Consider the following 21,264-nt stretch of genomic DNA (forward strand, 5'->3'; position numbering starts at 1 on the left):
TAAACCTATGCCCTCTAGCTTTAGATTCTCCCATCCTGGGGAAAAGACCTTGTCTATTTACCCTAGCTGTGCACTTCATGATTTTATGAGCCTTTATAAGATCACCTCTCAGCCTCCGACTGTCCAGGAAAAATAGCTCCAGTCTATTCAGCCTCTCTGTACAGCTCAAACCTTCCAACCCTGGCAAATTTTTTGCAAATCTTTTCTGAACCCTTTCAACTTTCACAACATCCTTCTTATAGCAGTGAGACCAGAATTGCATGCAGTATTCTAATAGTGGCCTAACCAATGTCCTGTTCTTCAACAAAGTTACAGAACTGTGTATTTAATTATTTAATTTTGACAAGACAGTCTTTTTCTATTTAATCGTATATGATGTCCTTCAGATTTTTTTTGTTATTGTTTTGGAATAGACAATTTTCCATTTCAAGGTCAAAAGAAGGTTCCCTTTATAGGTCCCCTACATGATTTTTAACCCAGTCCCAGTGTTATGAGAATGTTCAATTTTATTTTTAATTCTGGTCACCTTATTCTCCATTCAAGTGTTCTTGATTTGTGACCATGCTTCTTGGAGGTGACGTTGAATTTGACCAAACTTGCATTCAGGTTTCATTGATATATCTACAGGTGAGATGAATCTGCATTTGTCGCCTTCATGTGGGATTTTTATGTTGAGGTATTGGATAGAGGAAGTCGTATGGAGAGTTTAGAATTATTCTTCTATGTTCCCTTACTCCAAAATAGAAACTGTGTTCCTTTTGTTTTCCCACACACACAAACAAGCTGTTGCTTGCCATCTCAGTCTACACTTGCTGTTTTGTTGCTGTTCCTCTCTACCTTATATTTTGGAATTTACTTTATTCATTCATGGGAGGTGGGTGTCTCTGACTAGGCCGGCATTTACTGTCCATCCCAGAGGCAGTTAAGCGTCAACCACATTGCTGTGGGTTTGGAGTCACATGTAATCTAGACTAGGCAAGGATGACAGATTTCCTTCCTTAAAGCATTAGTAAATCAGATGGACAATTGACAGTGGTTTTGTGATCATCATTAGACCATCAATTCCAGATGCCTTATTGAATTCAAGTTCTACCATCTGCCATGGTGGGATTTGAAACAGGTGCCCAGAATGTTACAAAAACAAATTGCTGGAAAAGCTCACCAGATCTGGCAGTATTTGTGAAGAGACATCAAAGTTAATGTTTCAGGTCTGGTGACCCTTCCTCAGAACTTCTGGTTAATCCGAAATGTGAACTTTGATTTCTCTTCACCAATGCTGCCAGTAACTTCTGTTTTTATTTCTGATTTGCAGCATTCACAGTTCTTTTGGTGCTCCCCAGAACATTATCTGGGTCTCTGGATTAATAGTCTAATGAAGATATGACTAAGCCATTGCTTCTCCTTGACAGGAATTTGGAAATCAACACTTTACCTTCTCAAGGATGATTAGGAACAGTTAACACCAAGTGGTTCCATACCAAATAACTGTCAAGAAGAGTCTAATTTGATATAAATTGTTCAGTTCCATAAAAGAAATGAAAGAGCTTTTGTGTCACAGAGGAAGCTAGCAGACACTTAGGAATTGTGTTATCGGGAAAACGGGTTCAAAGGAGTTTTACAGTCTGTGTACTACTTCTAAAATGTAGTTCTCATCTGACAAGAAACTCGGCAACCAGTTCACATTCAAGATCCCATAAGCATAAACAGATGGTTAGACTATTATTGCTTCTGGGGTTGTTTGAGTGATACATATTTGCTAGGATTGTCACCCACAACAATTACATTGCCTTTGGTACAAGCCCAATTGATTTCTTGTTTCATGCTCTATCCAACGGTGTAGCTACTGTTAGTGGCCTATAAGCAACTTCCACCAGTGTTTTCTCAACCTTTCTCTTCCTCACCTCCATCCATACTAATTCAGCAATGTGATTTTCTGAGCCAAGGTAGTTTCTTACTGCTGTCTGTCATCCTTGATTATCAGGATTACCTCTCATTTTGTACTGTCTCTCTTTTTGAAATATTGTGTACCTTTTGAGCATTTATTTCCTAACCTTCGTCGCCTTGTAACTCTGTTTCTGAAATAGTGATAAGATGAGATTTTGGAAGTAAAGTTGAATATATCCCAGATGTTAAGCTTGCAAGCGCTTTGAACTTCTTGCTATCTTCTACTTTCTCCTCTTGCAGTAATTTAAATATGTTTTATGTTGAAATTTATAGAAGATGATTTGATGTCTAGTTACAGCAAAACAGATTTCTAACTTGAAAGCTGAGCATTTTTATGGTCACTTGCTCCCATAATGGCTTGGGTTTTTTTTGTAGAACTTTTTATACACATAATTGCTTACTGAAGTTTGAACATCTATTCTATTTTATAAAGGTAATTGGGAGTAGTTGACTGACTTAATAATAAATTAGCAGAGAAGAGTACTTTGTCTTTCCTCCTCTACGTTCCCTTACAATTTATTTCCATTGTTTTATCAGAAATGTATGTTTAGGGTGAGAGGGCACTGTGCATTGTACAAGATTACATGTATAAATAAGACCTTTGTGTTAGCTTGGCAGAGAATGGAATTTCACTTCGGATAACTAATGGAAAGGTTATGATACATTACAATACTTTTAACTTCAATTAATCATGAATGGTTAAAATGGTGCTAAGAATTTGGGCAATTTACACTATCTTTGACACTATTTAAAGTAACTAAGTTTAAAGCCATTGTGATTGTAGAGGCCTGGTCTTTCCTTAGACAAATTTTGATTTGAGGAGCTGTTAGATATAAACCTGTTTATTCTTTTATTAAGATGTTTTAAGATGTTTTTATTTAATATGACTTTCAATAAATGTGAATTTAACAGCTTAAATGCAGATTCTGACAACTAAGATGGCATTTATTGAAAATCAGTGCTGGAAAGATAAAATCCTCATGTTTTGATAAAATCCTCTTGTTTTCTTGGGTTTTTTAGCTTTCAATTCTTGCAATGTTGCTGTACGATGCTGACAAGTTTAAAATCCCTTCCAACTCAATTTTGGACTATTAAAAGACTTTGCTTAAAAAAAAATGGACCACTTGATTTCCATTCAGTCAGGCAACGAAGATTTCGACTTTGTCATAATAGGGTCAGTCTCCACCAACATAACAAACGGGAAGTGACTGGTTAAGCACGTTCATCAACAGCCTTGAGAGAAGCATACAGTTTTACCTTACCTTTTATACCAAAAGGTGGTGGTCCTCTTTGTTTAAAATCAGTTGTGCTACTAAATCTTAAGTAGGTTCAATATTCTTGTTCCTCTTACCAGCGGAGCAGATGAATTAAGAAAGTGGAGAGAAGACCAAAGTTGACACCAAATTAAAAATCAGCAATTGCAGTTTATGTTTAAATTATTGTGCTTTAAGAGATATATTACTTGTCAGGTATTAACTCCAAGAAAAGTCACCATATTCCTACTGGATCAAAGGACTTCTCTCTGACAGACACAACTGATGGTGAGCTTAACCTGAGGGTCACCATGCCTCCTGTGAGAGGAAAGATTGAGAAGGAGAGTCCTTCATAGTAACCTCAGCCGGTACAGGAATTGAACCCACGTTGTCGGCATCAACTCTGCTTTGCAAACCAGCCGTCCAGCTAACTGACCATCCAGATATTAACTACTATCAGATACTAACTGTTGGCACTTGGAAGTGAAGCTTAAAATTCAACTCATTTTCGAAAAATGTTTGATTAAATAACTGTATAATTTTGATAATTCCAGGTGCTTTTACTTGCTTTTCAGGTGGTTAGTTCAACGAATGGAGAACTGAATACAGATGACCCCACAGCTGGACACTCCAATGCACCAATCACAGCCCCAGCGGAAGTGGAAGTTATGGATGAAACAAAGTATGTGCACCTTCATGTCATGTATTTTGCTGTGTTTTCTTGAACTACAGTTGCTAAAGGATTATTTTTGTAAATTGAAATGTTCCATCAAAAGAATCCAATAATGTTGCCGTCTCTTTTCTGATATTTCTGTAATATCTTCCAGTCCTTGAAGATGTAGTTTGACAATAGATAGCAAACCCATTTATGTGGAACTTAAAAACAAGGGTATTTTTCAATTGTCTTCTAGGCCCATTATACTACAACAAAAGCAAAATACTGCGGATGCTGGAAATCTGAAATAAAAACAGAAAATGCTGGAAATACTCAGCAGGTCAGGCAGGATCTGTGGAGAGAGAAACAAAGTTAACGTTTCAGGTCGATGACCTTTCGTCAGAACTGGAAGAAGTTAGCGATGTAACAGCTTTTAAATCATGTACAGAGGCGGGGAGGAACAGGGGAGGAAAGAACAAAAGGGAAGGTCTGTGATAGGGTGGAAGGTAGGACTGATTTAAATGTCAAAAAGGCATGAAAGGAGATTAAAATGGGTATAAAAAGAAAAAGAAGATGGTTAGCCAAGTTATAAATGGCAAAATTAGAATCATTACCAGGATCTGCTCTCTTTTTCAAAAAATGTTTAAAAAAATTAACTGATTATAATCTGAAGTTATTACAATTACTGTTAACTCTGGAAGCGCCTAATGAAAACATGAGGTGCAGTTCCTCAAGATTCTCAATGAGCTTCACTAGGTCAATGTGGGAGTTCAAGGACATTTTAATCATAGTGAGAATTAGACAGAGTATAAAAATGGCAAGTGACTTGATGCTGAAAGTCACGCTTGTGGAATGAACACAGATGTTCAGAAGCAGTGCTCAATCTGCATTTGATTTCTGCAGTGCGGAGGAGACGCCATTGTATGAAGCAAATGCAATGTACTGAATTGAAAGAGATGCAAGTTAGTCAGCTGGACAGAGAATTTGAAGTCCTGGACAGTGGGGAAGAAGGAAGTGAAAGGGTAAATGTTACATCTGTGCTTGCACTGGAAGCTGTCGGTGAAACATGGGGTGGGAAGAGTGGACCAGGGTGTCAGAGGGGAAGTGGTCCTTCTCAAATGCTGAAAGAGGAGTGAAAGCAGTTTGGTGATGGCATCACACTGCAGGTGGCAGAAATGGCAGAAGATGATTTGTTGAATGTGATGGTTGATGAGGTAGAGGGTGAAGAGAGGAAAGCTGTATTGTGATTGAAAAGCGGGGAAGATGTGAGTACAGACGTTTGGGAAATGGGGTCAAAGGTCAGTTATGGTGGAGGAGAGCTCTCAGTTGAGGAAATAGGAAAACACAACAAAAGCACTGATCGAAGACGGTATAATTGGAACAGATGTGGCAGAGATGAAGGAACTGGGAGAATAAAATAGAGTCCTTTCAAAAAGCAGTGCAGAAGGAAATATCATTCACGTTAGTGGGGATTTACTTTACTGTCAATCCTGGTTGACAGCCTTGTCCTGGAAATGGAGAAGTTGGGGAAGGGATGGCCCATGTGTAGATGATGAAAAGATGGGTTTGGAAGCGCACTTCTTGAAATTTTCAGTTTGAGGTAAGAGCAGGAAGCAGCCCCAGTGGAGCCATCAATCTATCTGGGGGGAGAAAAGATGAGGGAGGGAATTGGAATAGAATTTCTCTTAATACGTGAAAGGCAAATATAGCTAGCAACCATACAGATTCTGATTAGTTTTCATTTACAGGAAATGAGTGGCTGATGGAGGAATTTTATTATGGGCTGATGTTTTGGTAATAGATTGTAACACTGCCTGCATGGATTGCTTCGTCAAATGATGAGACAAACTATAAAATTGACAGAAGCCCCTAAAATGTGTTTTGATTGATAGAATATTAACATTTAGAATTATATTTTAACTGCACAGAATAATGTGAAATGAGCTGTGTCACTCCAGTCTATGTTGCCTTTAGAAAGGTGTCTGATGCACAACATTGCCTTCGAAAGCAGGAGGGTCCTTTGATATTGTTTTTTAGGGCATTGTTTTAAGTATTTCCCAGCTTGTGAACCAAAGCACAGAAGTGTTGCCTGGATGTAATTTCAGTTTATTTGGCTCATGAACCTCAAATTCAAATGATTTGAATCTATGGTCTGACCAATAAGTGGAACTGAATTCCTCATTTACAAATGAGAAGCATTTGAAGACAAATGCCAAATGATTTTCCATGTTAAAAATGGGCTTTAAGAATTGTTCTTGCTTAACTGTAATTTTGCTTTACAAATAAAGAATTCCTTTGCTGTCTGTTGTGTGCTGCTTATGTCGATCTAAAGCTTGACGAAGAAAGCTATTAGGTTTACATTTGTGACAGCAGTTTTCTCACTATGGGCTCTGGTTTTGATTCCGTTTTGTTTCTATTTGTTTCTTCCCTTTTTGTATAGCTGCCAGAAAGTGTTGAACATGTGGTGAGTGGTTTCAGTCTGCAGGCAGACAGGAATAGGTTCAGCTAACGAGAGCTGCCCGGTCTGTTCCCTAAAAATGCCAAGTTCCATGGCAATAATAATACATTGATTGGACATAAATTTACATATTGCTTTCATAATAACAATCTTTGGAATTCTGGTCAAATTGATCAGAACTTTATATACCTTGGAAATGCTTTTGCACAACAAATTTGGGAGCATAATGACCTTTGACATCTTGTTGTTGAACTATTCTGCTTGCTTTTTCACTCTTCTGCCATGAATTTTGATTTAGGCTTAAGTGTATTCTCTACAGTGGTGTAATGTTGAGTTTGCTTATTGTGAACTTGTGCTTATTATGAATTTGTGCTTTACCTGTACTGCCTCATCCTAGAGTCTCCAACTCTTTCATGCTCAGAAAAGATGCTAATAATATTGGTTTAAATGATGAAAAGATTTGGCACCTAAAGTTAAGAGAGTTGGGAGCTCTTGAATTTGAGGTCTTGTGCACTGATACTAGTTTCTCTGCTTTCCTATGACCTGCTAGATTTTGGTACCCTGCACTCCACTAATTGTGAGCTTATTTTTAATGACCATTGATCAGTATTCTATTTCTTTTAGACTAATGAAGCATTTTGGGCAATAAACCAAGCATGGCGTGTTGCATTGAACGTTTTTTTAATGCAAAGGTTTAAGATTTTGGTCACTTAAAATTTTCATTTTAAAATGCAAAAACTTGATTGTGGCCAGGCTATAATAAATTCCATAGATTCACTGGTTGCAATATTTATAATGAAACCTCATGGGAAGTGAATGGTAGATTGACTTATTCATCTGATTATCTTTTATCAAATATTACTAAATACAAAATATTGTAATCATCTCTTTACCACTTTGTACCTTAGTGGCTTCATCCAGTTTTGCACCCACCACCACTGGCTCATTCTCTCTGACGAACTCTTCTTTTCTCTGATTTTGCAGTCTTATGCAAACCCATTGGCAATCAGCGCCTTCAGCTATCTGAGCCCTAGACACTGTAATTCCCTTCATAAATCTCCGTCTTTTCAACCTTTTGCTCCTTCTTGATAACCCCACTCTAAAACCTACCTATTCGACAACTCTTTTGATCGCACCTCTTAATATCTCTTTACTAAGTGTTGTCTTTTTTTTGTTTGATTACAACTCTAGAAAAATACATAGCTTTGTAAGCTTGTTCAAGAATTCTAATTGACGAGTAAAATATTAAGCAATCGACTATATATTTTGATAAACAATTCAGATTAGTGAATTAATGGGTTATATTGCAATTTCTTGTGGGTTTCAACCTGGCATATTCCCAATCTAGGTAGGAATTTAGATTCCACTAAGTGGGTACCATGAATGTTCCTCAAGAATATTAATATCGAAGAACACAACTTTTTCTCATTTTCTTTCACCTACTGGTAGCATAACTTACTGCCGAATGAAGGAAGACACAGATCATATGCTTTGGTTCTATACTTGAAAAAGCTTCTTAAGTGTGTTTTTTTCGCTTCCCATGTCAGCCTTTGTCCTTTCTGAATGTGATTGCTTATAGTTGTACCAAATTATGATTAAGTTTGTGCAATAGAAATAGGAACTAAGCCAACTTACTGGTAAAGTATGTTTTCAGAAGAAAGGGGACTCTCACCTTAACAATCTTGACTTAACCTCTAAACCTCAAGATAGAGTCAGGAGGTCTTAGTGCATTGTCTATTGCTATTGCTAAAAGCCCAAACATTAATCATGGAATACTAAAACGTTTCTAAACTGTTTTTGTTTTCTGAATTTAAAAAAAATTAAGTTGCTTCTGAAACATCCTTTTGACAAAGTGATTGGCATTTTTTTAATCAACCTAAATCAAATTGAGAATAAATGATAGGCTTCACTGTTTGCTTCCCCAACTTATCCCATACTTTCCAGAGGCCAACAAAAATAGCGAATGCCTGTCCACTTTCACACATCACTGCACCAACATACTTTACACAGACATAATTGAAAAAAGATTCTGGAGATATTAGAATTCTCAAAATGTTCAAGTGAGTCATCATTGATTTCACTTGCTCATATTTCCAGTACTTTGCCTAATTCCTCCACATTTACACAACATGAAAATAATTTCTGTAATTCCATCATTTACATAATTACCCTTACTGGACCATAGGGCTGCTCTCTCATTAAGGGCAACACGACTAAGGTGAAGGGAAAGTTGAGGATAAGACTCCTTCATGGTGACCTCAGCCAGTTCAGAAATTGAATCTATGCCGTTGGCATCACTCTGCACCATAAGTCAGCTGTCCAGCCAGGTACACATGTCAAAATGGTTATCAGAAGTATATCTATGTTTATGATGTATATTCCATCTAAAACTGGTCACATTTTAGAGATTGATTTAAATGGAACTGCAGGGATTTCACTTCCTGTAGAAGTATTCATTATACATGAACAAAATAAATGTTCTGACAAATTGTGACCTTAAAACTCCATGCCAGATTTCAGTTGTAAATCTGCTGGAATTGTAACAAACCTGGCTTGGACCTGGATTCTACTTGGAGATGTTCAGCTGCAGTGATATATCTCCATGAACCCAGTGGCATTGGAATCACTTTGTAGCTCTAGCTTAGACTTCTGAAGAGGAAGATTTCTACATTTTATTGCAATATTTAACAGCCTTCCTTATTTCAAATGATATAGTTATTTCTGACAGAGTGAGAAATGTGAGCTGTCACATTCCAGGCTTCAATGTTTTCAATATCTGTGTGACTGATTTTTAAATTCCCTCTTGGTCTAAAATTGATTTTGTAGATTAATCATATACTGTATAGTAATTCTTGAACGTCTATTTCCTTGTGGCTGTGAAGCTAAATGATTAGGAAAATATGGAAAAATGTCAGAACATTTGTGCTTTTAATAGAGCGGTAAAGGAGTTTAATTATTTCCTTTCTTTTGATAATAAGGAGAATTCAGCAATGAGAAGCAAACATATGGTCAACACAGAGATTGTTAGCCTGTTTTTCAGCTTGTAATGCCCATCAGTGGGATCCTTCATCAAAATTGCACATTTCTTACCTTGGGACTTCTAAGTGCTCCCGTCTCAAAATGTGCAGAAATCTCTTATCTGCATTATCTCATGCCAATAACTGTGAAGCTCTGCCTTTCAAAGGAAGCTACCACTGAATTTCATTACATACTGCAAAATAATTCATACAATTGCGCCCATGTATATATTTAGAGGGAGACATTGCGCCCATGTATATATTTAGAGGGAGACGGTGGCCTAGTGATAATGTAGCTGGACTGTTAATCCAGAGAGCTAGATAATGTTCTAGGGACCCAGGTGTGAATCCCACCACAGTAGATGTTGGAATTTGAATTCAGTAAATATCTGGGATTAAGAGTCTAATGATGACCGTGAATTCATTCTTAATTGTTAGGAAAACCTGATTAATGTCCTTTAGGGAAGGAAACTGCCAACCTTCCTTGGTCTGGCCGACATGTGATGTCAGACCCACAGCAAGGTGATTGACTCTTAACTTCCCTCTGGGTAATTAGGGATGGGCATAAATGCTGCTTGGTCATTGACGTCCTCATCCCGTGAATGAATTTTTTTAAAAAATCATACTCTTAATTCTGACAAAGCGAGTCATGATTCCACAGTTTGCCCACGCAAGCAATTTTACTGATTTCACAAAGGACAGCCAACTCTGTAATTTACCAAGTACGATATTCTAAATATCAAAGAAATTCTAGATTAGCCCCATGTGGCCATATATTTACTATTCATCACTCCTTAAGCCACTGTGGCAGCTGCCTTAAACATCTGTGATACAAATTAAATCTGAATTTAATATGTACCTTATAGTTTTGCTGTTTGTTAGTATAGAGTCCTTTTAGGTTCATCGGTTGCTGTTTCTGTGTCTTGGTAAGTTTGTGGGCACCCATGATGCCAAGGGGTCGGAGTAGTCTGGTAGTCATCTTCAAGACGTCTTTGATGTATGGTAGAGTGGTTAGAGTCTCTGGGCGTGGTGTATCTACTTATTTGGGTTTGTTGTTTAAGAATCAGCAGACTGTTTATCGGGTACCCGTTGTTCTTGAATACTCTGTATAGGTATTTTTCTTCTGCCGCTCATAGTTCCTGGATACTGCAGTGTGTTATGGCCTGTTTAAATAATGTCCTGATGCAGCTCAGTTTGTGGCTCTTGGGATGATTCCTCCTGCAGTTGAATATCTGGTCTGTGTGTGTTGCTTTCCTGTAGATGCTGGTCTGCAGTTCTACCTTAACTGTTCTACTGTGACATTTAGGAAGGGGAGTCTGTTGTTCTCCTCTTCCTCTTCTGTGAACTTTATGCCAGTAAATTGATGATGTTGTAAGCTTCCTCTAATTTTGTTCTGTTTTGTGATGACAAAGGTGTCATCCACGTAGCGGACCCAAAGTTTGGGTTGGATTGTGGGGAGGGCTGTTCTTTTGAGTCCCTGCATTACTGCTTCTGCTAAGAAGCCTGGTATTGGTGATTCCATGGGTGTTCCGTTGGTTTGTTTGTAGGTCTGGTCATTGAAGTGGTTAGTGAGGCACAGGTCGACTAGCTTGAGGATGTTGTCCTTGCTGATTAAGTTGGTGCTGTCTAGTGTTTGTGTCATTGGTGCCTCTAGTAGCGCAGTTAATGTATCTTTGGCCAGGCTGATGTTAAATGATGTGAATAGGGCTGCTATGTCAAAGACGACCATTATTTTGTTCTCTTCTATTTTGGTTTCTTTGATGTTCAGAAATTCTTGGGTGGAGTGGCATGAGTCGTCTTCTAGGTATTTCAGTTTTCTGTGGAGTTCCTTTGCTAGTCTGCATGTCGATGTGCCAGGGAGTGAGAGTATGGGTCTGAGGAGGCCCCTAGTTTGTGTACCTTAGGTAATCCAAAGAAGCGAGATATGTTGGATCCATCTGGTTTCATTTTTTTGGAGATCTGTCTTATTACTTTCACCTGATTTATGAAGCTTCTTCAATGTAGCAGTGATACGGCTTTCTAGCTGTGGAGTTGGGTCTGTCGCCACCTGTTGGTAAGTGTTGGTATCTGCGAGCAGTGAGTTCGCCTTTTCAATGTACTGTGTTGTGTTTTGGGAGACAGTCATGCGCCCTTTGTCTGCAGGTAGGATTACATTGTTTTTGTCATTTCTGAGCCCTTGTAGGGCTTTCCTTTCTTGTCTATTGAGGGTGTACCCTTCCTTTTTCCTGCTTAATAACTGTCTGTCTGATGGTCTGCTGAGTTTCTTCTGTGAGCCATTGTCTTTCAGGGTTGATTCTAATGCAGCTAAGAAGTTCTTTTTGTCCACATCTCTGTAGTTGTGGTTCATCCCTCTTACTCAGATGGCTTTTTCCATGTCTGTTAGTGATCGGTCTGATCAGTTCTTACTCTAAACTTCTGAGTTATCTATGTTGTTCTTTTGTGTGAGCTTGTCCAGTTTTTCTTGTAGGGATAGTTTTTTCTTTTTCTTGGTCTGCTGTTGTTTGATGCTGATGGCTCATTCTACTGTGCTTGTCCATTCATGGTCTGAGAAAATGAACCAGAAATTGTATCATCCACCTTAATAGACCAAGGCAGATAAATATAAAGCAGGACAGAACACCAGCGCATCACTAGAGGCTCACTGTTGATGTTACTTAGCATGGTGATGAAACGTCTGAAAACAAACCTTCCAGCTCAGCAAGCAAACTTACAACCTGTCTAACTATAGAAAATGTCATTTGCTGGCTTTCAGTTGAATACGTACATGTGATACAAATATGAACAGGCTCGACTTGTGGTTGATCAACCTAGAGCTATTTTCACTATGTAAAACATGGTGACTTGGTTGCAATGGCGTGTGGAACCTCATTAGACCACACTTTTGTCTTCATGAATGGAATGAGGTAAAGTGAACAGCGTTCCCTTTTGTTTTAACATTGGTTCTCGAGTTCACAGTGAAAGTTGTTTTCTCCCACACTTATTTCTGTGGAGGTTTAGTGTTTTAGAAAAATGCAGATCATCATTAAAGATGGAAAAAGTGGATGAGTATAGATATATCAAATGGTTAGATGAAGTATTGTATATAATTCTGGGCATCACACTTCAGAAAGGTTGCAAATGTATTGGAGAAAGTACAAAAGAGGATTACAAGAATAATTCCAGAAATGAAAAATTGTTAAATTATGATAGTAGATTGGAGAAGTTGGGATTGTTTGCCTTGAAGAGAAGAAAGCTATGCCCTGGTTTGCTGAAACTTTTCAAGATCATGAGGTCTGGACAAGAGTAGGTGGGGAGAAACAAGTCCCACTTGTTAAAGTTTCAAGGACCGAGATTTACACATGATTTACAAAAGAAACTAATGTGAGGGGACATTTTCACACAGCGAATAGCTATTGACTGGAATGTGCTACCTACAAGTCTGGTGGAGGCAGCTTCAATTGAAGCATTTAAGAGTGAAGTAGGTGACTGTTTGAACAGAAGCAATATGCAGGGTTATGGTGAAGGCAGGAGAATGGCATAAAGTCATAATGTTCATTTGGCGAGACAGTGCAAACACGATGGGTTCAATGGCTTCCTGTACCATCTGCGATTTTATGATTGCAAGTGTCCACAGTGATCAAGTTGGCTTACTTTTATTGTTGACTTTTTAAAAAAATAAAAAGTTTCTCAGTTACTACTTGTAGTGTTTGGAAGACGCACATATACTCTTGCTATTGAATAAATGTCACTGTTATTTCATATTTAGCTTTATTCTAATGCTGACCTGTTGTTTTGGAATTTCCTCCCTATACTTCTCCATTCCTACTTCACTTTCTTTGCTTAAGCCACTTCTTAAAACCTATCTCTTGATCAAATCTTTGGTCATCTGACTTAATGTCTCCTCACATAGTACAGTGTCATCCTTTGTTTTGTAAATCCCTTATAAAATTCCTTGGGATGTTATATTGAAGGCGTTAAATAAGTTGCTATTTTGCCTTATTGAATTAAGAGGTGTCAGTTATTGAGAATAGAAGTTGAATTTGACTTTGCATGCCCATGCACTATGTTGCACACAGACAACCCTCAATGTCATCAGGAGAACTGGGTAAGCTGTTTGAGCAGATTGGCTATTAATTGACATCTGTGGCCCTGTGAAAGAAGGGAATGTTGCTCAGACTTCCCATTTGTCATTGCTAATAGGTACTCTATCTTGGTGGATATCCAGTCATCTAAGACCAAGATCAGATATGGCTGTGATGTTTAGATGAGATTAGATTCCCTACAGTGTGGAAACAGGCCCTTTGGCCTAACGAGTCTACACCGACCCTCCGAAGGGCAACCCACCCAGACCCATTTCCCTCTGATTAATGCACCTAACACTAAGGGCAATTTAGCACAGCCAATTCACTTGACTTGCACATCTTTGGACTGTGGGAGGAAACCGGAGAACCCAGAGGAAACCCATGCAGACACGGGGAGAATGTGCAAACTCCACAAAGCCAGTCACCCAAGGCAAGAATCGAACCTGAGACCCTAGCACTGTGAAGCAGCAGTGCTAACCACTGAGCCACCATGCCGCCCTGCGGGGTTCTACATCACAAATGGGCAAAATAGATGAGGAATAAGAAGCTTACACAAGATTATTGAGGAAAATTGACAAATTTATTCTTGATTATGTAGAAAAGTTCAAATGTTTGAATACAGAGTATGGAAATAAGAGGGGTCTTCATATGAATCTTCCATAAAATAGGCATTAACAATGTTTGCAGGAAAGGCTAATCAAATTGAAAATTGATTGTTGCTCCCACTGAAATCGCTATCCAATGATAACTATTTGAGTGCACCTAAGACTAGAACTGGCCATGGCCTCTTCCCTTTATGTGAAAGTAGTTAAAACTCCAACATTGGCATTTGTTTGGATGAACTAATCAGGAGGATTGCAAACAGCTATCCATGCAAGGTTTGAAAAATTCAAACCTAAGCCATTCAACAAGATCATAGCTGATCTTTTGACTTTTCCTGCAGTATGTCCATATTCCTTGATATCTTTAATATTTCAGAAATCTGTTGACCTTTGCCTTGAAATACTCAGTAACTAGCATAGAGAATTCCAAAGACTGTCATCTTCTGAGTCAAGAAATTCCTTCACAGCCCAAATGGAATGTTTCTTCAGAGACCATGCCCCTTGGATCTTGACCCAAGCCAGGGGGAAAACATTCTTCCTGCATCTTTCTTGTCGAACCCTATTAGATAATCGCCTGATTCATAGAGAGCATCTCTTATTCTTCTGAACTTGAGATTATAGACCTAGTCTTCTGTCCTCATGGGACAATACCGTTATCTCAGAGGTTAGTTTGGTCAACCTTCATTGCATTTTCTCTATGACAAATATATCCTTCCTTAGGTACAGAGACCAACACTCAGGAAGTGGAGACAGATAGTGAAGTATAAAAAAGAACATACATGGGTGGCACAGTGGCTCAGTGGTTAGCACTGCTGCCTCACAGCGCCAGGGACCCGGGTTTGATTCCAGCCTCGGGTGACTGGCTTTGTGGAGTTTGCACATTTTCCCCGTGCCTGTGTGGGTTTCCACTGGGTGCTCTGGTTTCCTCCCACAATCCAAAGATGTGCAGGTTAGGTGAATTGCCCATTCTAGATTGCCCATAATGTTGAGTGCACTAGTCAGGGGTAAATATAGGATAGGCGAATGGAACTGAGGGGGTTACTCTTTGAAGGGTTGGTGTAGACTTGTTGGGCTGAAGGGCCTGTTTCCATACTGTGGGGAATCTAATCTAATCTAATTTTAGCCACTTGTCAATGCTAAACATTTGGGGCAGACATAACCAGAGTTTAGATACATTTGTTCCAACCTATGTGTATCAATGATGGAAACTTCATTTAGATCGCTTTTACTACTTTCACTTGTGGTACAGTGAAATTGTGATGAGTTCAAATTGGGATAGCCTGAAACTCCAGTTGTGAAGTTGTCAGCCATTTTCACTAGCTCCATGGGTAATCCAGTGATAAACAGACGTTCTGGACTGGAAACTCCACATTAACTGCATGTCATGCCTGCAGCAACCAATTGAAGCTGAGTTAGAACGCAAAAGCACAGACAAGCCGCAGTGATAGTGACAAAAAAGATCACACTCTCCCTTTAAACCAGTATACACCAAGAGAACACTTATAATGTGGATGATACCACAGACTGTATTTGACTGGATTGTTCATTTGGTTTTTATTTCATCTTTAAATGCTGATGGTAGACAGCAACAAGTGATGTGTCACTGCTATGGTCTTCACCAAGGTGGATATCACCAACAAGTTGCTGCTTCTTGCATTAGGAATGTTCGGGAAGTCACATTGCTTTATGAATATCAAGGCACTATGAAGCTAACAATTACACCAAGATCACCTCTAGTATTTTTGATCAGTAAAATGGACAAAATGTATCAACAGAAGAAAAGGAAGATCATCACTGATTACCCTGAAGGTCCTGATGTTTGGCCACCCATTCAGTTGCCTGTTTTTAGCCAAAATCACAAAGATCATTGATATACATCAGTACTTCACATTGTATTATGAAAAGGTGATAGACATATTTGACTCCATTGAGGACTTGCCTGACTTTCCCAAAAACAGCATGCTATGCAGAAAAATATCATATTTACAGAGCCACTTCCCAACATTTTCCAATGTATTTTGCTGTAAACATTGTAAAATATTAATAATTTTTTTTCGAGAGTTACTTTTCAGGTATTTACTGCACCACTTTATTCCTTTTTCCTTTTGACACAGAGCATGTTTTTAGGCAAATAGGGTTACATTGATGCTTCTTAACTATCTCAAAGCATCGCTTAATACAAATTTGCAGGTGGGCTCCCTATAATTCAATTTATCATAATTTTACTGTATTTATGTGGCTAGTGCAGTAAAATTTCTAGTCAATGACAAACTTGGATGTAATAGTATGTGTTTGAGTGATGATAATGCCAACAAAAGTCAAGGAGAAATGGTTAGAATCTCAAGACTTACTCTTGTTCCTGTGTAGGCATGCTTTCATTCGAATTAAATTTCTTGGAACAAGAGGACAGAAACTACTCAATTTTATGTCAAATTCCCCGTTTTGTAATAATTCTAAATTTTGAATAAAACAACAGTCTATTCTACATAATTTATTTCTCCCATTCTAATAAGTTATTTATCAACTTTGGTTCTGTATGCCATGTGTTCCGCAGAGACCAACCCATTGCATACTGTGCCACATTGACTGTAAGACTATCTTTTAGATAAAGAACTACCTAACTGCATTGCACTAATACCACGGAAAGTATTCTAGGGATAGATGAATGTGTCATAGAGGCCCAATTATGATCCTAATATTTATGCCTTTGCATAATTTTCCAAACCACTTATCTTAGGTGCATATTTTAGGCTGTTTCTCTTTATTTGTAGCAATTTTCTTTTGATTTTATTTAAAAATGTTCTGTCTGTCTCATCCCTTTTCTTAGCCATTATTTCTCCACTTTTATCCTCTCCCTCCCTTTCATCAATGCTCTTTCTCTTTCTCTTTCACTTTTGCTTCCCTTGCTTTAACTCCCCATCAAACACTTTCATATTTCTTGGTCACTCTCTCCCTTTGTTCTACCCTCTTGCCTTTCTTGGCCTTTTTGTTCCATTGTCTGCTGCCTTGATATTTGTTGGAATTAAATTTTGAGTTATGATGTGTCGACTTCCATATTTTGCTCAAATAATTCTGTAATTCTGATTTTCTCCCTGTTTTTGCTCGGCCACCACTAATTTGGTGTTATCTGCAAACTTGACCAATTTGTATTATACGTCTTAATGCAGACAGTTACTAACCAGAAACAGTAATGGTCCCAGCATCACCTCTAACTTAGTATTTCTCCTTCACACTATATAACTTTTTCTGAGAATTATCTCTTCCCTATTGTAAAACCTTTCCTACTCTTTGTTCTACTCCAGCTCACTCCTTCCTTCTGCTTTTACCTTCAGTCACTTTTGCTTGCTCTTATTCTTGCCTTTCCTCACTTTCACATTCTCGTAATTTCTTATCTGCCTCCACCTCATCCTTTTGTTGACATTACTTATGCCAGCACCCTCCCCTCTGCCTATAACACCTTCCTATCTCACAATGTTTTGGTTTGTTTAATGACCTTGATCTCTTTCTTTCTATCCCTTTGTCAGTGAATTAAGTGCTGTTTTGTCTCTCTCTCTCTCTCTCTCTCACTCACTCACTCTCTCTCTCTCTCTCTCTCTCTCTCTCTCTCTCTGGCTCAAGACTGAATATTTGAGGGACTATTCCTTGTTCCGTTCATCTCTTGGTTGCTGTCTCTGAATTTGTGTTGTAACCAAAAATGTATATAATCAAATATAAGTCAATTCTTTGATCTAAGAATCTAACTTCTTAAAATATGTGTATATATTGCAATCTACTTTTTATTTTTGATCAAATTGTAGTCATCGTTAGATTAATTAGAATTCTGTTCTGTTCAGTTCCCTAATATTATTTTTATTTTTATTTTCCTTTCAAACAATCACAGGTGCTGCTGTTTCTTCAAGCGGAGAAAAAGGAAAACTATTCAACGTCACAAATGACTCTGGAAATCATCTGATCATGGAGAGTTACTTACTTGTTCATCTGCTGTCTCATCATAACCAAGAAACAAATCATCTCTACAGTGACAACAGACTTTTATCAAAGGACTTTTTCCTTCTGTTTTTGCCCAGTGATTCGGGTGGTTGTCCTATGTGGGTATTTTGTTTTTATTTCATCAGTCTTCATCTTGAAACTAGGCTTCATCAGAAATTTGGTGTTCATATTTTTGAGGTTGAAAGAGGGACCTCTTGTCAGGGTAATGTATGAAACAAAAAAACAGTTCACTTGACTTCAACCAAATCAAGCTGCAATTTTAGAAAAAAAGGAAGGATTGATTTGGTCCCAACGTGTGGAAGGCAGGGATGTTCGATATGCTTGGTGATAACTACAGAACAGTTACAAGTCAAGAATGAATTTTGTCTACACAGCAGCTGCTTTGAATAGATCTGTAGGAAATGCATAGTCAGGTATTTGGTCTGCCAACTGGAGGACTCAAGACATGATTATTACTGTCCTAACAAATGGAGAAACCTGAGAAAACAAACCACAGAAATATCTGAATTGTACATTAACCCTTCATTTGTCTTAGTTGAAGACACCTGCACAGAATTTTCAGTATTAAATTTTATGCTATCTTTATCTGTCTTTTTGGAAGTCACTGTCTAGAGATACTGTGGAAGGAGTGGATTGATTCAGCGGGTGGTATTTCATGGCTGTTGCACTATTACAGTATATACAACATGAGACAGCTGTAGACGTTCATGTGTACAAACAATACTTGCTTTATTTACCTCCTAAAGGAGAAGCAGTGTAGTAGAAAGGGCAGCATGTGCTTATTGTCTGATATTATGACATGTTTGTAAAATGTAAACTGTGCTTCCTGGTGTATTGTTTGGACAGATTAATGCTGAATGTTCTGAGAGTTATTATAATGAAGGAGGTAAGAGAGCATTCTGATCATGCCTTGAAGTGTAGTGTGTGTTAAGACATGGAGTAAAGCTGTGATGGTGAATGATGAGAGGCGCATCTTGGAGAAATTAATTAAGCCTAAATGGACTTTAGGCAAGCCTTGGCTAATTTTAATGCATCCTGTACAACCAGGGAACTTCGATGCTGTATATTTAATCCATAAAGTAGCTCTTTGATGGAAAGTTAAAATAAGAATGTGAAAGAAATTGGTCAGATAATATTGCCTTTTGCATTTAATAGCTGTGGCACCCAAACTGTGCAGTTGTATGTGAAACATTCCTTTCTTATTGTAATCACAGCTGTTCAAAGACGTTATGCTGGAGATGGGTCAGGTACTTTCCCAATAAACCCTTGAAGTGCCTGCATTTTGAACAAACCAGCTGTTCTATAAAACATCTCATTCCGTTTTCCATCCTCTGATCAACAGTTTGTTTCCACAGACGTTTAAATACAATGTTGTGCAGTGTTTATCAACTGTTTTATACACTGTTTTTAGTTTCAAACTTGCGCTGGGTATTCTTAACTTTTTTTTGAACAGCAATGTCAAGTTCTGGATTATGTCTGATGCAATGTATTAATTTATGATAATATGTTGCATGCAAACTTCTTAGCGTTTGTGTTAGAAAGACTGGAATACAAGGCAGAATATTTTAACATGAAACTGCAATCATAATGGCAGGGAACCACTTCTATGTCTGCAGTATTTGACCAAATCTTTTTTTCTTTAATAGCATAATGTGTGTAAATAAGTACAGTATTATTTCTGTACCTCCATAAATTTGAACATCACTTTCAATTTACTTTAATTGGTAGTTTTATTTTTGCCTGTACAGTGTGTACAACGTGAAGTTGTCACAAATAGCAAAGAAAGTGTGTTGTATATTAATGTAATTATGGACTGTAATCTTTACAAATGAATCAGCCACCCTTCGTTGTCTGCAGCGAAGACCAGTGCATTTACACAAGCTTATTGGCGAGATTTCTAGTGCTGCATTTTATGCCTGGGAAGAAGTTTCTTTCTGCTGATACAGGCTGGTCTTGGTTATAAATCCAGCTGTGTTCAGTTTAGGCCAACAACTTTACGCAGTCACCGCTTTTCTGTCAATACTAATAAAGTGAACTCTGCCTGACTGTACAAGTGGTGTAATACATCCCTGTTTCCCAATATGTAACTGAAAAAAATAAAAGTAGTTTTTTTTAAAAATTAGACTGGCAATGTTGTTAATCGCAATATTTTATCTATTGTTGCATCCGACCATGCATATCAGAAGCTCTCAAAAAAATTTTTTGAGTGATTCAGTCAGTGTTCAGAATTTAATTGGGTATCATGTGTTAATACAGTCATTCCTGCTTTACTATTCGACATGTTGGTAAAATGAAATATGGCTTTCTTTTAAAGATTAGATTAGATTCCCTACAGTCTGGAAACAGACCCTTTGGCCCAACAAGTCCACACCAACCCTATGAAGAGTACTGAAATTAATCTGTTTTAGGTGTCAGTTGTCTTATACACATCTGTACATTTGCTATATGACTAATTTTTTGAAAAACAAGGTAAAAATGTAACACAACAGAGCCTGTTTTTCACCAGCAAAGATTTTTCTTTATTCTTGTCGGACTGTTGGCATCACTGGCTGAGCCAGTACTTATTACCCATCTCTAATTTCCTTTTAAATGCTCTCTTCTTCAACACTGCATTCCATTTGGTGTAGGGATATCCACAATGCAGTTTGAGAGGAAGTGATATTTGACATTTTTTAATGCAATATTTTGTAACAAAAGTGCTACGTTCTTAAAACATACACAACTTTAGAATAAGCTTTTTTTGGGCATGAGTGGGGTTTAAGGTGAGAAGCAGAACTGAAAGGTGAAATGTTTAAGGAGTAGTTTCAGAGGAGAAGATGCACAAAATCACTAGAAAAATGGCAAATGTGTGACCAGCTAAAAAACAAAGGACTGAGAGGAATTATTTTCAAAGATACAATAACAAATCATAATACTGAGCAGGATACTAAAATTAAAATATGAGCCAAGAAGTAAGTAGAAAAATAGTTTGGAAGTGTTGCACAAAAGACTTTAAACAATGTATTTTACTCATATAAAAAACATTTAATGTTTCTTGAGATCTATTAAAATATTTTTTGATATGCAGTGTTAAGAAGACCACTCTCTTCAGTAGTTGGGAATAAAACCAGTAAAACTGTATATTTGAGATCAGAAGCATTTGAAGCTGAATGTTCCTCATTGTTGCTTGGTTAATAGTCATTGGCTTCTGCTTTGTTAAACTATTTTGTGTGGCACCTTCCACTAATGGCTTATTATCTTGCACAGATTATTTTGGAATCTATCACTCAAATTGATTTTTCAGA

At 37.8% G+C, this 21,264-nt stretch overlaps 1 protein-coding gene across 6 annotated transcripts in view; it reads left to right on the top strand.

Annotated features, from left to right (window-relative positions):
- LOC140486018 (casein kinase I) overlaps positions 1 to 20,102 on the top strand; it is a 226,840-nt gene extending 206,738 nt beyond the window's left edge. For 4 of the 6 annotated variants that reach the window (XM_072584567.1, XM_072584575.1, XM_072584558.1 and 1 more), the window contains 3 exons: positions 3,773 to 3,879; positions 6,293 to 6,316; positions 17,871 to 20,102. In XM_072584567.1, the coding sequence (XP_072440668.1) occupies positions 3,773 to 3,879; positions 6,293 to 6,316; positions 17,871 to 17,925 (186 nt within the window). In that variant the 3' untranslated portion in view covers positions 17,926 to 20,102. The remainder of the gene's footprint in view (positions 1 to 3,772; positions 3,880 to 6,292; positions 6,317 to 17,870) is intronic. The other 2 variants (XM_072584583.1, XM_072584602.1) reach the window with 1 other exon arrangement.
- Positions 20,103 to 21,264: the final 1,162 nt, after the last annotated feature.

This window comes from Chiloscyllium punctatum, chromosome 2 (genome assembly GCF_047496795.1).
Source record: "Chiloscyllium punctatum isolate Juve2018m chromosome 2, sChiPun1.3, whole genome shotgun sequence".
NCBI classification, from domain to species: Eukaryota; Metazoa; Chordata; class Chondrichthyes; order Orectolobiformes; family Hemiscylliidae; genus Chiloscyllium; species Chiloscyllium punctatum.